Genomic DNA, 23,875 nt, shown 5'->3' on the forward strand with positions numbered 1-23,875 from the left:
TAATATACTTACCCACAATTTCAGTGGCCAGTTGTGCCGCTTTTTGCTCAAATAAGTCTTTCATTTGCTTAATGTTAAAATTTTCTACTTGGATCTCTTCTAGTTGCCGTTCTAATGATTCTATTTCCATAAGAAGAACAGTATTATTTTCTGGAAGAGCTACGACAATACAGTTACTCACACCCATAATGAACCACAGCAGGTAAATAAGTAATCTAAGTTCACTTAACATCCAATTAGCTTAGCAAAGGGAACAACTTTACTGAAGTTAAATATCTACAAGCACGATGCTGGAACCTGTCAGTAGTTGAGTACACTGCAGGATTAAGTACATATTGGTTTCCACTGGTCACAAATAGACCTTCAGATCACTGCAACATGCTGCTGAATTCCGCGCCCTGAACTGTGATTAAAAGCCCTTCAATCATGATCAGTCAGACACTTTATGCGCACATAAGGAAAATTTTATTCCATGAGTGCCTCATGGAGAAAAACACTGAGCAAAAATTATTGGTCTGGAAAACAAACAAACAAACAAAAAAAATTCATTGTCTTCTTTGCTAGCCATGAGTACAGAAAAACACTAAATAAAACCAGCACTGACAAATGCTATAGTTTAAATATCAACAATCACTGTCTTTCTCAGCAAAAGACTTGTACTGAATGCTTGAATATATGAAATGATTGAAAACATGTTCAAAACTACTCATGAGAACAGCTTTCAGAGGTAGGAGAACGCCTGTCTCACTTCTAGAAATTACAAACCCCAAACCTCTGGAACATTTTCCCAGACTATAGCTATTAAGAGCTATCTATCTTAAGCACTTACAATGAACTTTTTTCCCAATAATTGTACCGCTTCATCTTTCTAGCTATTTAATTTACCAAAAGTGCTTTTTCACAAACCTAAAAGCTACAATGAAAAAACTTCAGAAACTCCAGAACAGTGCACAAATTAATATAATAAAATGTTAGCCACCTGTAGATGTAGCCGTTGTCAATCCATCAGACTTAGAGTCCTTAAGAAAGCAGAATAAATGCATCATTAGACAGTAGGAATAAAAACTACTACTTCCAAAGTTCATCCCATTTTTGGAAAAGACAGGGAAATAAAGACTTCTGTGCTGAAATACCGCACAGAAGAATAAAAATACCTGATTTCAAACAGTTATATCTGGAAGACTGGAAAAGGCCGAGATGATTTTCCATTTCATGTACCACTACACTACCAGATTTCCAGACTCACAAGATTCCAGTAACAATCCCCTCCCCCTCCCTTTCCTCAGTATCAAAATCTGCCCTAAAAACAGAGGTTACAGACATCATTGAATACATTCTGAGAAGGCATTCTGTCAGAAAGCCTTTTCTGAGATTTGTAACAATCCAGTATCTAAGTAACTCATAGTAATAAAAGAAGTGAGAGCTTCCTTAAAGGGGCACAACACACCCACAATTTGCCTTGTCTTGTTTGTTCAGTTCATTTGGACATCTGTGAAACCACACTACTGTTCTCCAAATGTTCTTACAAGACATACCCCATCACCCTTTCTCGTAACAGATGAAACACCACATTCAATTTATTTTCTCTAATAAACTGAGTTCTGAATAAGCCCAACAGAAGGAAAAGTCTGAACTGAACTTGTAGTGAGTAGTATGAAAGAATCATTGTCTATTCTTTGTTCTTCAGATTTATATATACAGTTACATTGTGGAGAGATAACTAGCTTTGTTTCAAGAACATGTCAATATTCAAATTATGGAACTAACTAAATCAGGCCACGTGCCTTACAAAAAAGGTATTAATCTTCAATGTCAATGCTGATGATAAACCTGCTTCAAGTATTTTAAAGCAATTACTTGCTGCCGCTGCCCTTGCAATTTCTCTAGTTCTTTCTTCAGCTCTTCTGAATACCACCTCTCCTCCTAGGGAAGAAAGAAAAAAAAAAAAAAAAAAAAAAGGAGATGGGGAGAGAGAGAACTGTAAATTTCATTGCTTTAGACAGCGGAACACTGCAATTTGAAACAAAGAACCAAGTGCAAGTAAAATACATTTCCAACCTTCAGCGAAGCTTGCAAGTCTTGGACTTCTTGTCGGAGCAGTGATACTTCATCTCTGAATAAATATATCCACGGAGTAGAGAAAATGAATATACAGTGGTTATATTTTGTCAATTATATACAGGTTACAATGTGTATTAAATAACTGGAGTGATAACCGTGTACTACATAAATATAACTTACATAATTATAAATATTTTTAGGTTTTTTGAAACTTGGAACAAACAGGATTAATAAACACTTATTAGTTCACTCTGTACATCACTGGAAAAATGATGAACATATTAATCGGATAAGTTAAAAAATAGATAGCAAAATGTCTCATGAAAACAGAATGTAAATCTAAAACGGTGCATCAGCATAACCACATGAGTTCAGAATGGCAAAGCTGTGCACTGGGACATTTAACTGTTTTGCATGCCTTTTTACGAAAAAAACAGGTTTATTCTTCACTTTCCCTATCACAGAAATGAACACTGCTAAGAGACAGCATGCTATCTTACTCCTTTTGAAATATGCAGTTACAAGAATTTTTCATGCACATAGCAATTTGGTATGCCCCACAGATACACTCACTTAATGGTCTGAATGTTTAAAGCCTTGGGATTTTAAATTCTCAAATTTCGTGCCGAAGCCTCCAGCCATGCAAGAATACCAGATCCAAAGCTAAAATTGTCACTAATTGATTTAGACAGCACTTTTCTAAATCACGGGTCTCCTTACGGAATTACACAACTATACACACAAGGATAACGTTGCATTACTGAGACACAGGCACGCCAAATGTAGAATACAGAGGTCATTAAAATAATGCAAACATACCCTTTCTTATTGTTTGTGTGTACAGTGGCAACACTGAGGAGCACACAGAATATATGTGTGTGGGTGCTAATGCCAACAAATTCTCTCAAGTTTTAAACCACACAATTTTATTGCTGCTGTGCTGCATTATCCCCTCCTCCACAGATGTTCTTTTAAATTGTCTTGTACTTAGGCGAAAAAAGAATACCAAAGCAAGTCATTTTTTAGCTAAACTTTGAAGGAATAGATTCAACTAGATTAGCATATCAACGTGGTCAGGGTCATCAAGAAGCAAGTGAAACACACACACTTGAACCAGTGAAGCAAGAACTCCAAGGTGGAGTAATTTTAATGGCAAAATAAATGTGGGATATTGGAAGGCTAATTTTTGTCAGAAGATTTTCTGCTATTTACACATTATTCTGCCTGTGTGCAACATTCACTGGAGGTTTGCAAATACAACTTTACTGAGACAGGTGTAGCTGTAATCCAAAATCCATATGTTGGTTGCGGGTGGAGAAGAGAGATCAGCTTTCTCACCAGGATAAGTAAGTAAAACAGCTAATAATCACACCTAAGACTATAAGTGAAGTCTCAGGCAGGTGAAACAGTTAACTATATTGAAATTGGGCCTGAACATATACCCGATCTGCAATACTAAAGCATTTAAGATGTTCTGTTCTTCATAGCAGATAAAAGGTTTTGAGCTGTATAAAAATAGTTTGTAGTAGAGGGGAAGGAGAAGGGAAGGAGAAGGGGAAGAGAGAGAGTTTGTAATGTAAGGACCTTCTACAGTAGCTGCCTCGATGTTCCCAACACAGTTTTGTTTGACAGTTTTAAGACGAAACGTAGATTCAGTTTAACTGATCAGTGGAAAATGAAGGGGGGGCAGGGGTGTAAGGGATCACCCTAGACACTGTAATTTTGTTTTTCTTACTGGCATCCAAATCCTCACCAAATCTCCCCTTCTACTTGAGCTGTTACAATCTCTTCCTCCTCTCAGCACATCTCCTCAGCCTCACGATCTGGCAAATCCTTACTACCTGTTCCTTATGCTCCATTCCCCACCTGTAATGCCAGTGCCTCCATCCCAGCGCTGAGTACCCATGGCCCTGATAAATCACACTGGGGAGAGTTACACCATTTACTCTTGGCACATAATTATGGTAGTTGATTGGGAGGGTGAGGGGAAGAGGACACAATGTAATTCATAGTACCCAGCCTACTCTATTGATTAAATAAGGAACTTCACCTCCCAATCTTAGTCTTATGAATTATATGCCAGCTTCACTCCTAGACTACTTACAGAGTGGCTCCCTGCTGCAGGCTGCAATATCTCTTTAATGTGGTATTCCAAGTCTTGGAAAAACACACATGTTGAATGAGAGTTTAGTCAAGCAAGCATGCAACCGAGAAACATTGAAGAATGTCACACTAATAAAAAGAAATAGCTCATGTGTTACACAACAGCTCTCACCAGACTCCCTTCACTCCATTCAAACTCCCTGACCTTGTCCACTTTTTCAATTATATGAGAGAAAACAAAACCACTTGTCCTTAAACTGTCAAGAGCCAGGAAAAAAAAATAAATTTCACCAGCCAACATCTGGTTGACATTGGAAACTTGCAGGCATAAAAATAAATCTTTCATAAACTATATAAACAATACAGTTATGACCAGTAATTCCCCCATGTGAATGCTATTATTCTACTAAGAGTACCATTTCAGGTCTAAGTTTTATCACTCCGAAAAGGCTTAATTTCGGCAGAGAATACACACTCATTCTTGAATAAACGTGCACGTAGGAAACCAAATATAACTTCCACCAGTACCCTACCACTTTCTCCAATATAAAGGCCTAAGTTTGATCTCTTTTGTTGCAGCAGCAGGGAAAGAAGGCAGATAGCCACAAGGAAGGGTCTGTCCATGCACAAAGACATGGCCTCTGCTAATGCTGGCTCTTACTGGCTTGCAGCTCTGCACAATACTGGAGCAATACGGACCTTTATTCAGATAACAACTGAAATATGCTACCTTCCGCACTTTTTTCTCATCAAAGAACCCCCCTCTCTTGAGTTATTACATAAATACATGTATTTCTTTCAATGTAATTCTTTATCATTTGGGGTCACAGTTCTACTAGTGACAATACTTTCGGACCATTTACTTCCCAGCGTTGGCCGAAGCCAGCCCCATTAGCAGGTGACCACCTGTGGGGTCGTGCGGTGTGTTACCTGCATCTGCTGACTGAGGGCACAGGCAGCTGCCAGCTCTGACGCTGCTGTGCACAAACCAAGAGAGTTTGGGGGACTCTGACAGAACAGCAGAAGGACTGTCATTTTTAACAGTCCAAAATAAACACTGAACATAAAAAGAACTAGCAGGAAGCAAAAGGAAACCTATGTAAATTTTACCCCTAAGAAAAAGTTCCCTGCACCAACACAAGGGACCACTCCAACCCAGGCAGACTATTCAGTTAAACTTATCTAGAAAAAGTTTCACATTATCAGTTCCTGCTACATACTGCTACTCTCAAACATAAAACAACTTGGTATGTTTCCTAGGAATATATTTAACAATACAGGTTTGACCAAACAGTTAAATAAAATAAATTAGAGAAAATTTCTGAAGATCAGCATGGAGTTTCTGGAACACAGAAGGAGAATTAGTGACACAGAAACTTCTCACATTTGCAAATAACTAGTTAATATGGGAACCTATTTAGGCAAATACTGATGTTATAATTACCCAGTAACTACCCTAACCACCCAGGGACAAAATCAGGTTTCTTCTCTATCTTCAGGGTTGTCCTCCCCCACCCTCAAGAGATGAATTTCAGCTCTGTGCCAGAAATTAGAAGGAACTTGTATTTTTTCTGCTACGCTTTTAAAAATCATTCCAGTCTGTCATATTGCATCATCAGCTGCATGAGAAACAGGTGATTTAATTAACAGTATAAACATGTGTATCTGATTTTCATTTATTGTCAGCTCAATATCAGCCAATATAAGTTTCAAGCTGTTTTTTAATTGTAGTTGGAAATGGGGCATGAACATTTAAATACTTGACTATGTAATTAAGTGTTCAAATTAATACAGTGTAATTAGAAGCAGCTCAACACTGACACAAAAGCACATGCACAAATGAGTACTGTTGCACCTTTCCGGTGATAGATGACCTTCCCCTCCATGAGTTGAATCAATGCCAGAATTATGAACTGCTTCATAGTGCTTGAATAGCTCCTCAGCTGATACATGAGACTTCATACACAGAGGACAAATAAAGCCCTAATACAAAAAGAAAAAAAAAAAAGAGGTGAGAAGTAAAATTTAATTTTTTTTCATCTTCTTTTTCCCACAGAATTCTAAATTTTGTTTGTGCATCTAAAAGGTAGCAGATACAATGGTTAAGATGCATACTAATTATTTCATGCTCTGATAACAGTTTTGGCAAATAAAAACTTAGAAAATGCCTACAAAAATCTTATTCCATTATTCAGTGGTGGTTTTTTTCCAAACAGAATTACATACTAGCAACAAAACTTTTATATAGAAAAATAAGAAGTCACTTCAGAAGGACTGGTCTGCAATTTCTTCCCCTCTCCCCCCCCAGAAAAGAATTTTCCATACAACTTTTCATAAAATCAGATTCTTCTTCCAAAGAGGAGGTACGGTTTGGACTTTGGTCTTAAAAAAAGGAGATACAAACCCCCACTCTATTCATACACCTACTACCACCATATTTAGGCTATTGATTTTAGTATGGGCCAGGAGATTAAAAACCACTTTTTACATTGCATATAAGTAATTAGTAAATGCAATTCAGAGAAACACTACCTCAAGAAAAATCACATCTCTACAGCCTAAAGAATCAAAGATCACCCATTTTCATTTCAGCATTTTCACTGCAAGCTTACCAGAATGAATATTTAGCAGAGCAATGCCCTCATTCTACCCATTAGCACACAGACAAATGCAAACAGTAAATATTCTGTACCTCTAAACATTTGTGGAGTGTCCAAACTGCCACTTATCAGAAGTACCATCCATCTCATTTTATCTAGCACCATATTATACCTGCTTTTAAGGGCTGAACGTTATATTGGTTCTTCACACATTTGGTTATCATGCCCACTCCAAGCTCAATTCCCATTTACACCACAGCCCATACGCACCACAGTGGCAAAACAGAGGCATTTCAGAGTGAGAGGAAACAATTTAGTCTCAAGGTAAAGGCTCCCTGTAATTCCAAGGTCTGCAAAGAGTATCATCTCGTGCAAGTGAGATGAAGGGCCCCTATTTCTTAAATTGTTTTCAAATACTCTTCTGCATATTTATATGTTATCCTTAAGTAAGTCCCTTATGCTAGTACAAATTGTCACGCACTGTAGTATCCGAGATGAGTACCCCTGGGGGATTATCACACTTGATGTAACATATGCTCCCATACGATTTCTGAAGGACACATGAAGAGTTTTGATACCCTTTTCGTCTCTTAACTTTGCCTTATATGTTACGAGACAAGCCACAAAACTTTTAAGTATTCACACAAAATGAACATACTGAATGTGTATGTTGATAACCACAATAGCATTCATTTTCTAGCTTGACAGTCATAGTACTTTGTTTCACTAGTCACTACAAATTCAACAACCAAACACTTACATGGCTTTAACCCAGGAGAACCGTCACGTTCAGCTACACAAGCATGGCCAGAGCTCCAGAGCACTGAACAGGGACTTCGTAACTGCTGTTACTTGTTTCGTGTTTCAGAAATAAATTAACTGAATACAGTTGCTTATCAAACCCACCACACATCATATTGAAGACTAATTTTGGCACAGCTAGATCAAACAAAATAGTATACTCCTTCCTAAGCAGATAGCAGGCGTTTACCCTTTATGGCCATTTATTTATTTCCAGAATTGATCAGCACAGTTTCACTCCAGATTAAACCAAGTTGACTCATATGGATGTATACACGCCAAAATAGGTACAGAAAATTGGTTAAACTACTATGTTCCCAGGAACCTAATGAAATTCAACAAGGGTAAATGTAGGGTACTGCATCTGGGGAGAAATAACCCCACGCATCAGTACAGGTTGGGGGCTGACCTCCTGGAGAGCAGCTCTGTGGAAAGGGACCTGGGAGTCCTGATGGACAACAGGATGACCGTGAGCCAGCAATGTGCCCCGGCGGCCAAGAGGGCCAATGGCATCCTGGGGTGCATCAAAAAGAGTGTGGCCAGCAGGTCGAGGGAGGTCATCCTCCCCCTCTACTCTGCCCTGGTGAGGCCGCATCTGGAGTACCGCGTCCAGTTCTGGGCTCCCCAGTTCAAGAAAGACAGGGATCTGCTGGAGAGGGTCCAGCAAACGGCTACGAAGATGATTAGGGGATTGGAACATCTTTCATATGAGGAAAGGCTGAGGAACTTGGGTCTCTTTAGTCTAGAGAAAAGAAGAATGAGGGGAGAGCTTATTAATGCTTTCAAATACTTGAAGGGAAGATGCCAGAGGGACGGGAAGAATCTTTTTTCAGTGGTGGCCATTGATAGGACGAGGGGTAACAGGCACAAGCTTGAACATAGGAAGTTCCATCTTAACATGAGGAGGAACTTCTTCACTTTGAGAGTAGTGAAGCACTGGAACAGGCTGCCCAGAGAGGTTGTGGAGTCTCCCACTCTGGAGACATTCAAAACCCGCCTGGACGCTGTTCTGTGCAACCTGTTGTGGGTGACCCTGCTCTGGCAGGGGGGTTGGACTAGATGATCTCCAGAGGTCCCTTCCAACCCTGACTATTCTGTGATTCTGTAATGTGTACCTGATACAATTAGCATATAATTATATGATGGCAGTGACAGTCACTCTGAGCAAAAGAACCAGAGGGAGACTCCCGGCAAAAATCAATGGCAATGAATTACATGAGTCATCAAAAAGCAAGGGATTTATTTTTCCTAGTAGGTGAAAGCAGTCAGTCTCATACAGTGATGCTGTAACAGCATCCTTTTGGGATGAAATGCCACCAAAGCACTTCTCAATGTTCAGTTTAGGTTACCAGTGATGGGAAGGTCTGCTGTTCACAGAGAAAAGCAAATGTTCCTCCTAGCACCAGTAAGTGCATCTGGAAAGAACGAACATAGAAAATTGCTCTGGCCTCTCCTTTTTGCCCTTTATTTCTTTCAATTTAAACAGCAAAGTCTGTTTCTTTGCTTGGTTTTTTTGTGGGTTTTTTGTGGTTGGGTTTTATTCTGTGGAAATAGGAGTCCTGGAGAAGAGGAAAGAATAGATTACATGTGCAATTAGCCCAAGGGGACAGCAATCAATCATTCGCCTCAGTTATTAGGCAAAGCCAGCCCAAGATTTCGCAGGCAGGCAGGCAGATCTGAAGGCAGTGGCTGCAAGGACGAGAAGCCAGAGGCAGAGCAGAGCTGCCAAGCCAAGGGAACGTGCTGCGGCTGAGCGCCTGCAGGGAGCTCTGAAGAGGCAAGCATGCTGTCACCGGCAGTGGGGGGAAGCATGGACAAAACCTCCCCTTTATGGTAGAAATCCCCTTGTCTCAGGGGGGTAAAAAGCGCATCACCCACCAGCCCCAGCCTCTCCGCCAGCACTGCCGTGACCATGGCTGGCCTTGCTTTTGGAGGACCTACCACTGTTGGAGTCAGCGCTGGGTTGTGGCTCTCACATACCCTTACTCTAACAAAGTGTCCCCTCGAGGTCTGACGCACAAGGTCTAAAACAGAGTAAGATGTCACCCTTCTGCCACGGGGCATCCTCACCAGGCAAAATGTCATCGGTCCTGTGCAAGGCTGGGGTGGGCAGGAACGCCACCTCCTACATCTGCAGGCACCACCGCTTGCACATCAGAGCCTTAAACTGCATGAACCCAGGACCCAGCTGCGTCTCACAGGCTGATAATATTCAGATGTCGACTCTGATGTCAGCACCATTAATTTAGTTCTCTTTATAGTAAGAAAATCAGAATCATCAGGATCTTCCTGGGCACCAGGCAGTAACAGACAGAAGCGTAAAGGCTTCCTGGGCCTGCAACTCAGGTGACAATCTTGTTCAGGGGCTTGGGTTGGTGGGTCTCTTGCTTTAACTCTTTTAATTTTTTTTTTTTAAATACAGCCATAAAAAAAAAAAAAAAAAATCTCTCTCAGCATCATCTTGAGATGAATTTTGAAAATACATGCAAAAGTGTACTTTACTAATCTAAAGACAAATGTGTGATAAGAAGGAAGAGGTGAAGAAATGTGATGGTCTGAGATGCTTAGATGTTGTAAGCATTTTTGTTAGTTTGCAGGAATTGATATCAAGTGCAAGATATTGCTATACTGGGACCATGCCTGCCCTGGATAAAAAGGAGATTGCGCAGTTACAACCATGAGATGTAACACTGGTCACCACAACTTGAGGGAGATGAGGTGTCCTTCCCAGTAAGCCTGCACATGGCTGCCTTAAGAGTCTCCTTTACAGAAGAAGCAAATATAAGCGCAATGTTCTTATATTTGAAGAAGAAAGCCACAATATAAAATACGCACTTATACTTTTCAAAAGGCTGTATTTGCCAAGAGACACTGGGTAGGTTTCATTTTAAAAGGCATTTAGGAATTACTTTGCATAAAACACAGCCACGGAGAAGTGAAAGGTATTTCATATTCTTCATTTAATAAAAGCAAAGAAATCACTTATAGCCCCTGCAGTGCTGCACCCTAAGTCATAACTCCCTAACTGATGTTTCTAATTGGGCTTTATCTTTTACTTTACACTGGGACAAAAGAGCCTAAAAGAAGTTAAATGATGATTAATTGGGTTTTGGTTTTATACATGGAGAACCTTTTCACTAGGAAATGACAATTTATTGAATCCAAAGCTGTTTGCAGATGCCTGTCAGCTAATGGAAAACAAAAAGAAAAGCACAACCACCACATGCACAAGGTTTGTATCAGGAAAGAGTTTTTAAGATCACCACAGAATTGCTGAAGCAAGACAGAGCAAGTAAAACAGAAAAGGAGTCTAAATCAAAACCCCATATACAGGCACAAACAAGCCACTAGGAGTCAGCACACAATTTACAGCTCTAAACAGCCCCTGGCCCAGCGATGAAGGCATCACAATGAGAACGAGAGAGGTGCTAAACTTTAAATCCCCATTTTCTGATCCTAAGGTATCTCTTCAGGTAGACACCTGTGAGCCACATGGAGCACCGAGCACCTCCACAGCACCACGCTGCTTGCCTTCCTCAGGGCAAAGACTCCAAAACACACCGATTTCACTCTGAGCATAATGCCAAATTTCACCAAAGATCCATGCAAGCACCAGAGGCTTCTTCACTCGCCTTTCTCAAGACAGACTTACGGATATGCCTGCAGAAGAACGCTTGTAGCTATTTTTCCCCCTCTAATAGTTAAGATTTACTTTCAAGGCCTGACAAAGTTAAGCTTCTCAGTGCTCTCTCTCCTAAAAGGCACGAAGTAAATGATTCCTTTCGGGTAACATTGATATTCGTACAAATTAATACAGTATTCTTCGGGAAGTATGCCAGGATGCTAAAGGCAACACAGGAAGGAAAGTCTCACCACAAGAACTACCTTCTTTCTTTTTATTGTACCAATATAATTTACAGGACTATTAACTGTTGGAAGAACTTTGGCCTCCTACATCAAAACACACTGCCCAGGGAAAGCAGGGGCATGGACCCACAGGCATGTGGCACGCAACCAGACTGACTGCAGGCTACCGTAGAGCCCTCTTAACCCTCAGACTATTTTTTAACTTATTCAGAAGTAGTTTACATAACAGAAAAAAATAATGTATGGGACTGAATGGATTCTGTTTCTCTGGCTTCTCCTTGTATTTCTCTGTAGGACTGGGAGGAAGTAGGATTGTGGTATAGAAATGTATTGCTGAAAATTTCAGCTGCCTTAGAGTACTGTCTTACTTGTAATGTTTTTTTCCCTCACCATTCTGCACAAACCTGATCTAATGAAGTTGCATAGCATAACAAGACAGTTTGAAAAGCAGTATTTTCCTTGCTCACTAGCAAAGAAAACTGAAGATTTTCAAAGATATTCCCTCAACAGGCTGAAGGCTCACGCTTGAGGTTTAAAAAAATAACCAAACATTTACATGTAGGTGTCTAGTCCCCAATGGAGAGCTATTCAACACAGTTAACAGAGGAAGGAACTAGTCAGCTGACCTAACAAATGTATATACCATACGTAGGGTCAGCGTAACAGCTCCCTGGGCTCCATCATCAATAACTAGAGCCTGATGCACCTACATATACAGGCATTAAATCTGTCTTCATCTGCCAACTACTCTTTTTTTCCCCCCGGAGCTTTAATGAAATGGTCTTTGTAAAGCTAATATGAATTGTTGTCTTAAGTAATTAATGACTGAAAGCACAGCTTACTCTAGTCGAAGCTCCTTTTTTCACAAATTAAAACTGGAATTATCTGGCAGAAAGATGACAATTCTTGAAGGACAGTCCCATGGGCAAAACAGTTTTTACAGGATGGAATACAGATTTGCTCATCTAGTTGGAGTCCAAGAAAAAAGGTACTCTAAGTTTGAAAGCCACAGCCATAGTGACCCAGCTTCCTTAGCATTTTCTTGAAATACCTAATGACTGCCTAGTCTATTCTCTAATCCCATTTCAATACTGCATAGAACTGAACAAGTGGCCTCATTTAGGCTGCTACGGTGACTACTGATCTACAGCTGTATGTGGTAGAGAGCCATACAGCACAAATAGCATGCACAGAGCTCTATTTGCTAATACAAACAGAGCTTCTGCATAATCTTGAATTTTTATCCCAGCAATTACGTCATGAGTCAAGCTTAAAGAACCAAGGAACTTTGCTCTTTTCCACTGAGAAGTCAATTTTATTCCACAAACACTCTTCTTGGAAAATATTTAAGTACTGTGGTAAAAAAAAAAAAAAGAGGGAAAAAAAGACCAAAACCAAAAAGCCAAAACCCACAGAATTTCAGTATAATTGATACTTTTACCATAAGGAAAAGATGAGTGACTACTCTACCATACACATGCTACAGGACAGCTTAGCCCAATCCAGCATGCACTTTAGTATGCTTTGCATTCACATGACCAGACTTTAAGGTTAAATGAATTTGAGTTTCTGGGCTTCATCTTTGACCTTCCAGAAATACTGGGCCAGCAGTCAAGCCTACAGCCTGTTTCCCATCAGCTGCATGAACAAAATGCAATAGCTGTGATTCAAGCCCAAAGCTGTAACACCTTCCAGCCATGACCTATGTTTGCCCATGTCTTAGAATCCAGACTTACATTAACAACTCTTTCAAAACTGTATTGGTATGATAAGCTATATGCTGTGAATAAAGTCCAACGTGTTTAAAAACTGTCAAGTAAGTTCAAGAGCTGTATAGCATGTTCACATGCTCAGAGACAAACACTTTTCTGGAGTTGATTTTAGGTTTTGTGTGTCATGAATATTTGGAAAAATTCTAAATTCACTGTTCATGTTTTTCCACTGCAGGTGAACCTCCACAACCTTCCCTGATACAAGATACACATCTTCACCTGCATTTAAATAGCAAGTCTAAGCAAAAACCTCAGCTATTCTCCAGTTACACAGTGATTTAAAGGCAGAAGCAATTTACAGTACAGAAGGTTAGGAATTATATATACTTAGAGCCAGAGGACAGAAACGTACTGATGTTTCAGAGCTGAAAGATGCATCAAGTAATTTCTAGATTTTGTTTCCCAAATACATATCGAATCAATTAACTGAATCCTCAAGAAGTTCTCTGAGGCAGATTAAACTGTCTGCCTAGACAGCAAGGGTAAGACCACATTTCATAACCTATTTCAAAAGTCTTACACACTGATTAAAAAAAAATAATCATGGGATATTTTAAATTAAAGATCAAATACATTAGGTCACTTTATACATTGTTTAAAGGAAAATACAGTTGACATTTTTTCCATGCCTTCCACCATAAAAAGCCCCATGTTTACATAAATAGTAAACCGACACTGACTTCCTCAGATAACATATCTATTTAATCATTAGAAAAGTAGGTAAAAAGGTCTTGTTTTATAAAATTAAGATCTGCATTCCATTTCCATTTTACAAGTATTTAACTTTCTGGGCAAAAAAAAAAAAAAAAAGGTGTCTTGCTACAGTTTATTTTATACCAGACTGCAGACTTAGAATCATAGAATCATAGAATCAGTGAGGTTGGAAGGGACCTTTAAGATCATCAAGTCCAACCATTAACCTACCCTGATAAAAACACCACCACTCCTAAACCATGTCCCTAAGCACCTCATCTACCCTTTTCTTAAACACCTCCAGGGATGGTGAATCCACCACCTCTCTGGGCAGCTTATTCCAATGTTTAATAACCCTTTCAGTGAAAAAATGCTTCCTAACATCTAATCTAAACCTGCCCTGACATAACTTGAACCCATTTCCTCTTGTCCTATCACTTGTCGCCAGGGAGAAGAGGTCAGCTCCCATCTCTCTAAAACCTCCTTTCAGGTAGTTGTAGAGGGTGATAAGGTCTCCCCTCAGCCTCCTCTTCTCCAGGCTAAACAACCCCAGATCCCTCAGTCGTTCCTCATAAGGTTTGTCCTCCAGACCCTTCACCAGCTTTGTAGCCCTTCTCTGGACACGCTCCAACACCTCAATGTCCTTCTTGTAGTGAGGGGCCCAAAACTGAACACAGTACTCGAGGTGAGGCCTCACCAGTGCCGAGTACAGGGGGATGATTACTTCCCTAGTCCGGCTCACCACACTATTCCTGATGCAGGCCAGGATGGTGTTGGCCTTCTTGGCTGCCTGGGCACACTGCTGGCTCATGCTCAGCCGGTTGTCCACCAACACCCCCAGGTCCTTTTCTGCCAGGCAGCTTTCGAGCCACTCCGCCCCCAGTCTGTAGCGCTGCATGGGGTTGTTGTGACCCAAGTGCAGGACCCGACACTTGGCCTTGTTGAACCTCATACCATTGGCCTCAGCCCATCTGTCCAGCCTGTCCAGATCCCTCTGCAGAGCCAATCTACCCTCAAGCAGATCAACACGCCCCCCCAGTTTAGTGTCGTCTGCGAACTTACTGAGGGAGCACTCGATCCCCTCATCCAGATCGTTGATAAAGATATTAAAGAGAACGGGCCCCAGCACCGATCCCTGGGGGACACCACTCGTCACTGGACACCAACTGGATTTAACTCCATTTACCACCACTCTCTGGACACGGCCATCCAGCCAGTTTTTTACCCAACGAAGAGTATACCTGTCCAGGCCATGAGCAGCCAGTTTCTCCAGGAGAATGCTATGGGAAACGGTGTCAAAAGCCTTGCAAAAATCCAGGTAGACAACATCCACAGCTTTTCCCTTGTCCAGCAAGTGGGTCACCTTGTCATAGAAGGAGATCAGGTTTGACAGGCACGACCTGCCTTTCACAAAGCCATGCTGACTGGGCCTGATCACCCTGTTCTCTTGCATGTGCCGTGTGATGGCACTGAGGATGATCTGCTCCATGACCTTCCCAGGCACCGATGTCAGACTGACTGGCCTGTAGTTCCCTGGATCCTCCTTCCGGCCCTTCTTATGGATGGGCGTCACATTTGCCAACCTCCAGTCAGCTGGGACCTCCCCAGTTATCCAGGACTGTTCATAAATGATGCACAGTGGGCCGGTGAGCACTTCCGCCAGCTCTCTCAGCACCCTTGGATGGATCCCATCCGGCCCCATAGATTTGTGCACCTCCAGGTGCTGAAGCAGGTCCCTCACCATTTCCCTTTGGACTACAGGGGCTTCATTCTGCTCCCCATCCCTGTATTCTAGCTCAGGGGTCGGAGAATTCAAGGAACAACTGGTCCTACTGCTGAAGACTGAGGCAAAGACGGCATTAAGTACCTCAGCCTTTTCCTCATCCTTGGTTACTATGTTACCAGCCCCATCTACTAGAGGACAGATATTATCCTTGGTCCTCTTTTTATCGCTAATATATTTATAGAAACTTTTTTTGTTGTCCTTGACAACAGAAGCTAGGTTTAGCTCTAGCTGAGCTTTGGCCCTTCTGATTTTTTCCCTACATCGCTTTACTACCTCTTTGTAATCCTCCTGGGTGGCCTGCCCTTCCTTCCAAAGGCCGTATATCCTTTTTTTTTCCCTAAGCTGCAACACTAGCTCCCTGCTTAGCCAGGCCGGTCTTTTTCCCCGACGGCTTGTCTTACGGCACACGGGGACAGCCTGCTCCTGCGCCTTTAGGACTTCCGTCTTGAAAGACATCCAGGCTTCCTGGGCTCCTTTGCCGTGGAGGACTGCCTCCCAGGGGACTTTGTCGACCAGGCTCCTGAAGAGCCCAAAGTCCGCTTTCCGGAAGTCCAAGGTGGCAGTTCTGCTGACCCCCTTCCTTGCTTCTCCCAGAATTGAGAACTCTATCATTTCATGGTCACTGTTGCCAAGACGGCCTCCAACCATCACATCCCCCACAAGACCTTCCCTGTTTACAAACAACAGATCCAGCAGGGCACCTTCCCTAGTTGGTTCTTTCACTAGTTGTGTCAAGAAGTTATCCCCAGTACCTTCCAGGAACCTTCTAGACTGTTCCCTTCCTGCTGTATTGTATTCCCAGCAGATGTCCGGCAAATTGAAGTCTCCCACGAGGACTAGAGCTCGCGATCTTGAGACTTCTCCCAGCCGTTTATAGAATATTTCATCTGCCTCCTCATCCTGGTTGGGCGGTCTATAACAGACTCCTACTACAATATCTGCCTTGTTAGCCCTCCCTCTGATCCTTACCCATAAACACTCAATCCCATTATCACCATCATTTAGTTCAAGACATTCATAACACTCCCTAACATACAGGGCCACCCCCCCGCCTCTCCTTGCTTGCCTATCCTTCCTGAAGAGTCTATAGCCATCCATGGCAGCACTATAGCTATGTGAGTCATCCCACCATGTTTCTGTGATGGCTTGAAGACTTGATGTCTTCCCAGAAAATAAGCTGGATTCTTCCTGAGAAGAATAGAACCAACGTAATTTCTAGTTCAGTTCTCTTCTGTTTTTATTACTATTGATGAGTAAGACTACAATTCTGTCACAACCTACAAGACTACAATTTTGTCATGAATTAGAAATTCTAATCCAGTGGTTCTCTATATCTTAAAGAAAAGTCGCATCAGATGGCCAAGTCAAACCAAACCAGTATCTCTAATTCTTCATTCTCTTAGTATTGTTCAGATGTTGCAGCAAATTAATGTATTAATGTATCTCAGCCAATGATTTTTCTTCCTGTGCAAAGCTGGAGAGTACCACTGAGGTGAAAACAGCCGTTGCAATGTAATTTGAAAAGCAACTGAAAGAGCAGCCAAAGACTATAAAACATCAGCATTCAAACATTGAAATGATGTTCTGTGCAAAACCAGTCCACAACATTCCAAGGGCATCCATAAAAACAGAAGATGAAATCAATTGCATCTACAATAAGAGACAAGTAGGAAAAAAAAAAAAGACCCATAAAAAGTGAGGTATTTTCAAAGAAAGACAAAAAAAAAATCCCACATTTCTGCACAACTAGTATGCCAATTTAAATTCTAGGCAATCTTGCTATGAAAAGTCTGTTCAGAAAACATCAGGGTCAAAAGTTATGAAGATTACCCAAAAGAACTGTTTAAAAATTGTCTTAGATTTAGCCTAGTTGTAGATAAGACAACAGATACTAACAGCCACTACATTCTAAACACTGCAGGAGGTTTTCTGAATGCCTGAGGACAAACCGGTAAGGGAAGTCTGAAACTAAGCCTAACTGACTCACTGTTTAGATCTCCCAAACGTCCAACAGAAACAGTCAGGAAACGCTGGAAACAGTTTAGAAATGTATCATTCCTTTAGGAAAAAGAAAACAAAACAGAAGAAGCCACACAGCTTTTGTTAGTGACACAGAGCATACCTGAAAGTTGGGGAACAATGTTCCTGTTTGGGAACACGGCAATACATGTGACTTCCATAGGACATTCATTTAGTTGAGTTGGCTACATATGGACAGAGACAGTTGCCAACATTTTGGTGGTTGTTTCTGCAGCTGAATAAGCCTTTGTCTTTTAAAGTAAGGCTTCATTAGTGCTTGCAGGGCAGGGGAAAGTATCTCACTGTCATTTTCACCAGTTATCTTATGGCACGATCCCTAGTTTGAGGGCTACGTAGAGAGCTGTTTAAGAGGAAGACTATATATAAAGCTGTAGACAAGTGCTGAGGATCCTTTCCCACAACAGGATGTCAGACAACTTTGGAAACAGCAGAAGTGGTCAGCTGTGACTGAAGAACAAGACCAACTCTCACTGCATGGAGGACAGAAAGGCGGGAAGGGCAAGGAGAACAGAGAGGCAAATGACCTGAATTACTAAAATTTTCACCAGCAGGGAGGGTGTATTAGTGGAAAACAGGTTAGTGAAGAAAGTTATAGGTAAAATTAAAAGAACGGTACTAACACTTTTGTCAACCAAGTGACCAAATGCTGCTCTTGCAACGTGCCCTATCTCCATGTTTGAGGACAATGTACTGGCAAAAAACCTGAACTCAGGAGTTTCTTCAGCATTGCTTCCAACAAAATGTATTTGAACTTTTCACAGTAGTATCCAGAAGCAACAGAAAGTCAAACAAGTCTAAATTAGCCAAACTCAGCAATGTTTTGTGTCTGCCACATGAGATGACACTGATAACAGATTATATTCTTATAATGCTGACTCAGGAACGGCAAAGATGGAACAAAGGGTGACAACCTGGTTGTATTGCTGCTTCAGGATCACAATGTGCTTGTTGCAAATGCAAACTATCATTTTCCACCAACAAATGTAAACCAACAGCTTCTCAGTAGTCAAGTATTTTGAACTTTACATATTAGTATTGATCATAATGATCACCAGATTTCCCCACTTTTTCAATGCTTCTATGCATACTGATATAATAAAAGATCAAACTGGAAAAAAAAAATCTGTATATATTAGCATTCTTTTTTTCTCACCTCTTTCAGATATTTACTGAAGCACTGTACAAAGAAACACAGTTTTAACAACAGGAAACAGCAACAGCTAGAAACAACTGAATTTGCATTTCATGTGCTACACTCAATACACAAGTTTTATCAAGTTAAAAAGTTGTAATCAGCTATTGACAAGTAAAAAGTACTGACAAGTAAATGACCAAAACCAAAAAATTCAAAGTGGGCAAGAACCTGCGGTCACATCTATGAAACTACGTTAAACAAAAGCCAGGTTAAATAAAAGAGTAACTTCTTCAGGTAACCAAACCATCTCTGATGGCTCACATCCCACAGTCTACCGATATCATCGCATCAGGAATACCACAATCTGTCACCGGTAAGTTACACCTTATTCAAATAAGGCACTTGCATTGTGAACAGATAATGAAGAAAATGAAAAACTGACTTAACCACTAACAGAGCTCTACAGATGGTCCCTGCTTCCACAGGAGGCCACAAGGAGTCAATCACAATCCAGTCTCCGGTTGTCCTGACTCTGAGGAGGTCCCAGGAGAGCAGCATGGGCCAGCTTTACCACAGATCCTGCTCACTTTAACAGGCAATACTTCACCCTTGAAAAGAGATCTCAAGTAACTCTAGGATAATCAGTGTATTGATGGCTTTCATCATCTTTAGGAATAACATCCCACAATTTGAAGTTTTCCCTTCAAAAATAAAGGGCAAATACATACTGAGCGTAGGGAAGGAAAAAAGCACTACTTATCAAACGTGTACAGCAACAAACACAACAAAATCACATTGATCACACACCCTAAAATAATCCAAAATGCAACAAAAGTAACCTCGGCAGAAAGAATGCAAAACTTCACCTCTGTACAAACTCCTTTAGTGCATGGCAAGCTGCCTGCCCCCAGAAGTCAAATCTACTCTCCAAAGGTTCACAGCAGATAGCTTTGTGCAGCTGGAGAATTTTACCTTACAGAATCTAAATTCTTCCAATTGAGAAGAGTAAAACTGCACACTTTAATTGTGCAGTTTTACACTCCACAATTGCAAGAATTCATAAATGCACTTCTATTTATAATATCTATTAACTGAAACAGCCCTTGCATTTTTCTGGGGGGCATTAAAAAAAATCCAATAAAATTCTATATAAAAAAGTTGGGTTATATTTATTTTTATAATGTTGCTGCAATACATAAGGCTCTTAAACCTGTTCAAGAAGACAAGGCTCTAATTTTTTTATATTCCTGTCCTCTGTTCCATCTTCTACCCAATGTATCTATCTCCCCCTAGAAATCTGCTTTAAAAATAGTTAGCTAATACAAGCTGAAAATAATATTTCTTTTCACAAAGGATGTATCAGATCCGATACCATATTTATTACTACCCTGAGTCCAAAGTGAAATAAATCAAATAATGTAATAGTCTTATTTACAAGAAAGCAAGCGAAAGCTGTTCGAAAGGAATACATCAGTGACTACAAGTCTCCCAATACCACAAATGTTTCACATGAGAGACAACTGCAAACCAGAAAGCTAGACATAGACTAATTCTTCTGCTGAATGTATACTTTGGAATCATGCATAAGAGATCAAATTACGTTTCAGCAAGGAATCAAAAGGAAAAATTTAAAAAGCTGACACCCAAGCCATGAGAAAAGATGTTCATTTAAAGCAGCCCATTACCAAAGCTATTGGAACAAAATAAACAAGACCCACAGTAACAGCTGGGAGGTCACGAAGCTCCTGTCGTCTTTCTGTCCCAGTGTGCTCATTCTGGTAATGTTCAGACAGATCAGTGGGAGTTACACACACTTTCATACAGAGTGGACAGATGAAGCCCTGTGAAATGTATATTTGTTTTTAAGAAACTAATAAAGACAAAAAAAAACGATTTGGACTTAAATGCTGTTCAAATTCTTACGCTGACAGTTCTCTACAATCACCAAAAAGCAAAGTCCACTTTCCTTTTGGAAAGACAGTTTTTGCAAACCAGATACCAATACCATGGAGAAGGCAAGAAGGAACAGTTATTAAGAATATGAAAGTAAACAAATACAAAGCACAGTTTAAAAAGCAGCACCATACTGCTTACTACTATGTGTTTTCCAGACACTCTTGGTAACCCCTTCATGTGACAGAGGAATAAGCTGCTTAACAAATTGTGAATGGACCATTATAAGGCATCACGTCAGATCCATCACACCGTTTCCCACAAGGGTGTTCAGATGTTTCACAGAGACAAGGGTGGTGTGGTGAGATTGCAGAAATACTCCTGTAAATTTTTGCGGCAGCAGGAGAGGACTACGAGCCAGCACAGCCACGCGCCTGGTTGGCATGCTCGCTTAGGGAAAAATATGCACCTCCCTGAGGAGAATAAAAACAAAAAAAAAAAAAAAAAAAAAACACCCAAACACACCTCGGCATGCTCACCAGAGATTTACCAAAGCCAAAAGTGAAATTGGTTTCTGAAGAACAACAGCTTTACATCTCCTAGACCCACACTACATGCTTAAACACCTAAAAAAAGCAGGGTGGAGAGTAAAGTGCTGTGGGCATCCATCCATGCTGCTGGCTGGAGGATGCCCGCACCTCCTCGGCAGAGCGCTACAGGCAAGCGGAACAGACTGAACACAACCCTCCGTGCACCCATGGAAAGGTGAAAGCCCCTTCCAAAAAGGGATGTCTGTGGCAAACCTGTCTAGCTAACACAGCCACATCACACCAACGAAAGCATAAGCACGCTGGTGGACTCAAGGCAAGCACAGAGTATTTAGAAACCCTGTACCGCAGGCGGAGTTGCACTGGGACCTAAGTGAAAAAGGTTTCCTCCTTGGGCAGATTGCACAGTGAATAAAAGATGTATCTAGACTTGATTACAGGTCTATGTGTGATCTGACACACTGATGTGGCCACAGACAGGACTGAAACAGATTTTTACCTATCCTTGAGCAAGGAACAATTTGAATTCAGACTTCCCCACTCCTTTTGTTTCATACTACAATTCTCAAAAAACAGGATTGATTTCAACCAGGCTTGAGGAGGTAGGAAATATGAGAATCTGCACAGATTTAACAATTATTCTCCATGATTTGCAAACACAAATTAGAAAATCTAGCCAAGAAACTGAAGTGAAAACAAATCAACTGGATTTCTGACTTTACGTAATACTAGAGAACCTGGTGGAAACATAACGATAAAATGGACAGCAAGCATTCCACAAAGTCTGGCTATAGTGCTCCTGGAGAGAAGTTCTCAGAGAGACAACACCTCAGGCCAGCTGTGCAAGAAAAGGAAGATCAACAGAAAGGCTCAAGTTGCATTCTGCAATGCGTGAATCTCAGGAGAGTGAGAGCCCATCACCAGCTTCGGAGGTCAGTTTCAAACAGATTTTGAAATTATATGCTAAGAACACCCCACTTGTAAGTAATGCAACACCGAGTGGAATTATTGACACTACAAGATACTTTTTCACATTATACAGTATCAATCAAAAGTGACACACCAGCCTTTGGTCTGACCCGGTTTCCTCTCAGTAGCAAGAAAAGCCAATGGTGCAATAGTGCAAGCACACCACCACTTTGAAAGCTCATCCTACGTCAAGTAAATACTACGACATTAGTAGCGAGGTACCTCATGACACCCACCAGCTGCAGTCAGTGATATTGCATCCATGTTAACAGAATTGTGCAATTTTAGCCAAACTTGGGAAAGAAGAAATTATCTCTTTGCACATATTTATGCCTTAGTTAACTACAAAAGTAAAGACATTTTAGTGTGAAGTTTACGAATATTTGATTCAGTAACAGTGTAAATATCCATACAAAACAGAACTGGACTCACAAATGCATGACATGTATAACATGTGGCAAAATATTAAGGAATGCCTGATTATACTGACTGTAATAAGGATTCAAGAAATAAGAAATAAGCACAAGGCAATTAGGATTTTAAACAGCACAGTGAAAGTTTCTCTTATCTCTTATCATAGCAGACATAGGAGCATTTGAGTCATCATACACTTCATTCAGTGTAAGAAAGGGCACTTTGCTCCCTGTAATGCTGTAATAAGAGTAATTAACCTTGCACTGGATTTGTATGCTAAGCTTGAAACATTTTCAAGCTAGGTAATCAGGCTACATTAGCACAAACTAGCCTCAACAGCCAGTGAAGTCAGTTTGCATTTTTCAGAGTTAATATTTGACAACACTGTAAATCCAAAGACATTGTAATACTGGATTGAAGCAAGAACAGCAACTTATTCTGCTGGTTAAGTATGGCATACAGCACATAAAAAGTGGAAAGGATTTACAAGTGGTAGATTTATACACCAGCACCAAACAAAAACCAACACGTCTGATATTTCAGAAGGAGGAGGAGTTTTCCAGTATACCTTATAGCTTAGCAAAAGCAAGGTGAAAAGGGAGTACAAGAGTGACAAAATGTTAAGCCTCATTTTTAAGAATGCTCATATTATTAATGCTTATTAATGAGGAGTCTTAAGCTTATGTCTTATTGCTTTTAATTTTAATAATTCACCTCTAGAATTACAGGAAGGACTGCTTGTGACCATTTAGATAGATAAGCCTAATTAACAGTTACATACAAATATGGGCTAGCCTTCCCTTTTTTATTTAAATAACAACCAATTCTTAGAAGATGACAGTTCTGAATATTTATTTAGTACAGCTGTTATTTAGGTAGGGCATCAAAAGTTACTCCCAACAGCTTCATGGATCAGAGAAATAGCACCCAAGGTTTAAGACTCCAGTCCCACGTATGGTGTACAGTACCTCGGAGGAGCCTTCGTTGTTCACGTCCACGGCATTTCCTGGTGTGGCAGATGAATCTGAATCCGAGCTCTGAGACCCGCCTCTACCCGGAGTCTGAAATAGAGGGGGGAGAGAAAAATGAGTGTCTACAGACTGTATTTAATAAAGCACGGTACGTATCCTTTGCAAAGCTCTCTTTTCTACTTGCTGGAATACAGAAGTATTTTCCCTCCACAAGAGTAATGA

At 40.7% G+C, this 23,875-nt stretch overlaps 1 protein-coding gene across 3 annotated transcripts in view; it reads right to left on the reverse strand.

The window, feature by feature from the left end:
* EEA1 (early endosome antigen 1) overlaps positions 1-23,875 on the reverse strand; it is a 211,486-nt gene that overhangs the window by 178,945 nt on the left and 8,666 nt on the right. For 2 of the 3 annotated variants that reach the window (XM_082479107.1, XM_082479106.1), the window contains exons 2-8: positions 23,651-23,743; positions 20,577-20,699; positions 6,020-6,147; positions 2,059-2,113; positions 1,858-1,923; positions 980-1,019; positions 13-120 (exon numbers count right to left, since the gene is read on the reverse strand). In XM_082479107.1, coding sequence (XP_082335233.1) covers positions 13-120; positions 980-1,019; positions 1,858-1,923; positions 2,059-2,113; positions 6,020-6,147; positions 20,577-20,699; positions 23,651-23,743 — 613 coding nt within the window. The remainder of the gene's footprint in view (positions 1-12; positions 121-979; positions 1,020-1,857; positions 1,924-2,058; positions 2,114-6,019; positions 6,148-20,576; positions 20,700-23,650; positions 23,744-23,875) is intronic. The other variant, XM_082479108.1, reaches the window with a different exon arrangement.

This window comes from Vanellus vanellus (genome assembly GCF_965231255.1).
Source record: "Vanellus vanellus genome assembly, chromosome: 1".
NCBI lineage: Eukaryota > Metazoa > Chordata > Aves > Charadriiformes > Charadriidae > Vanellus > Vanellus vanellus.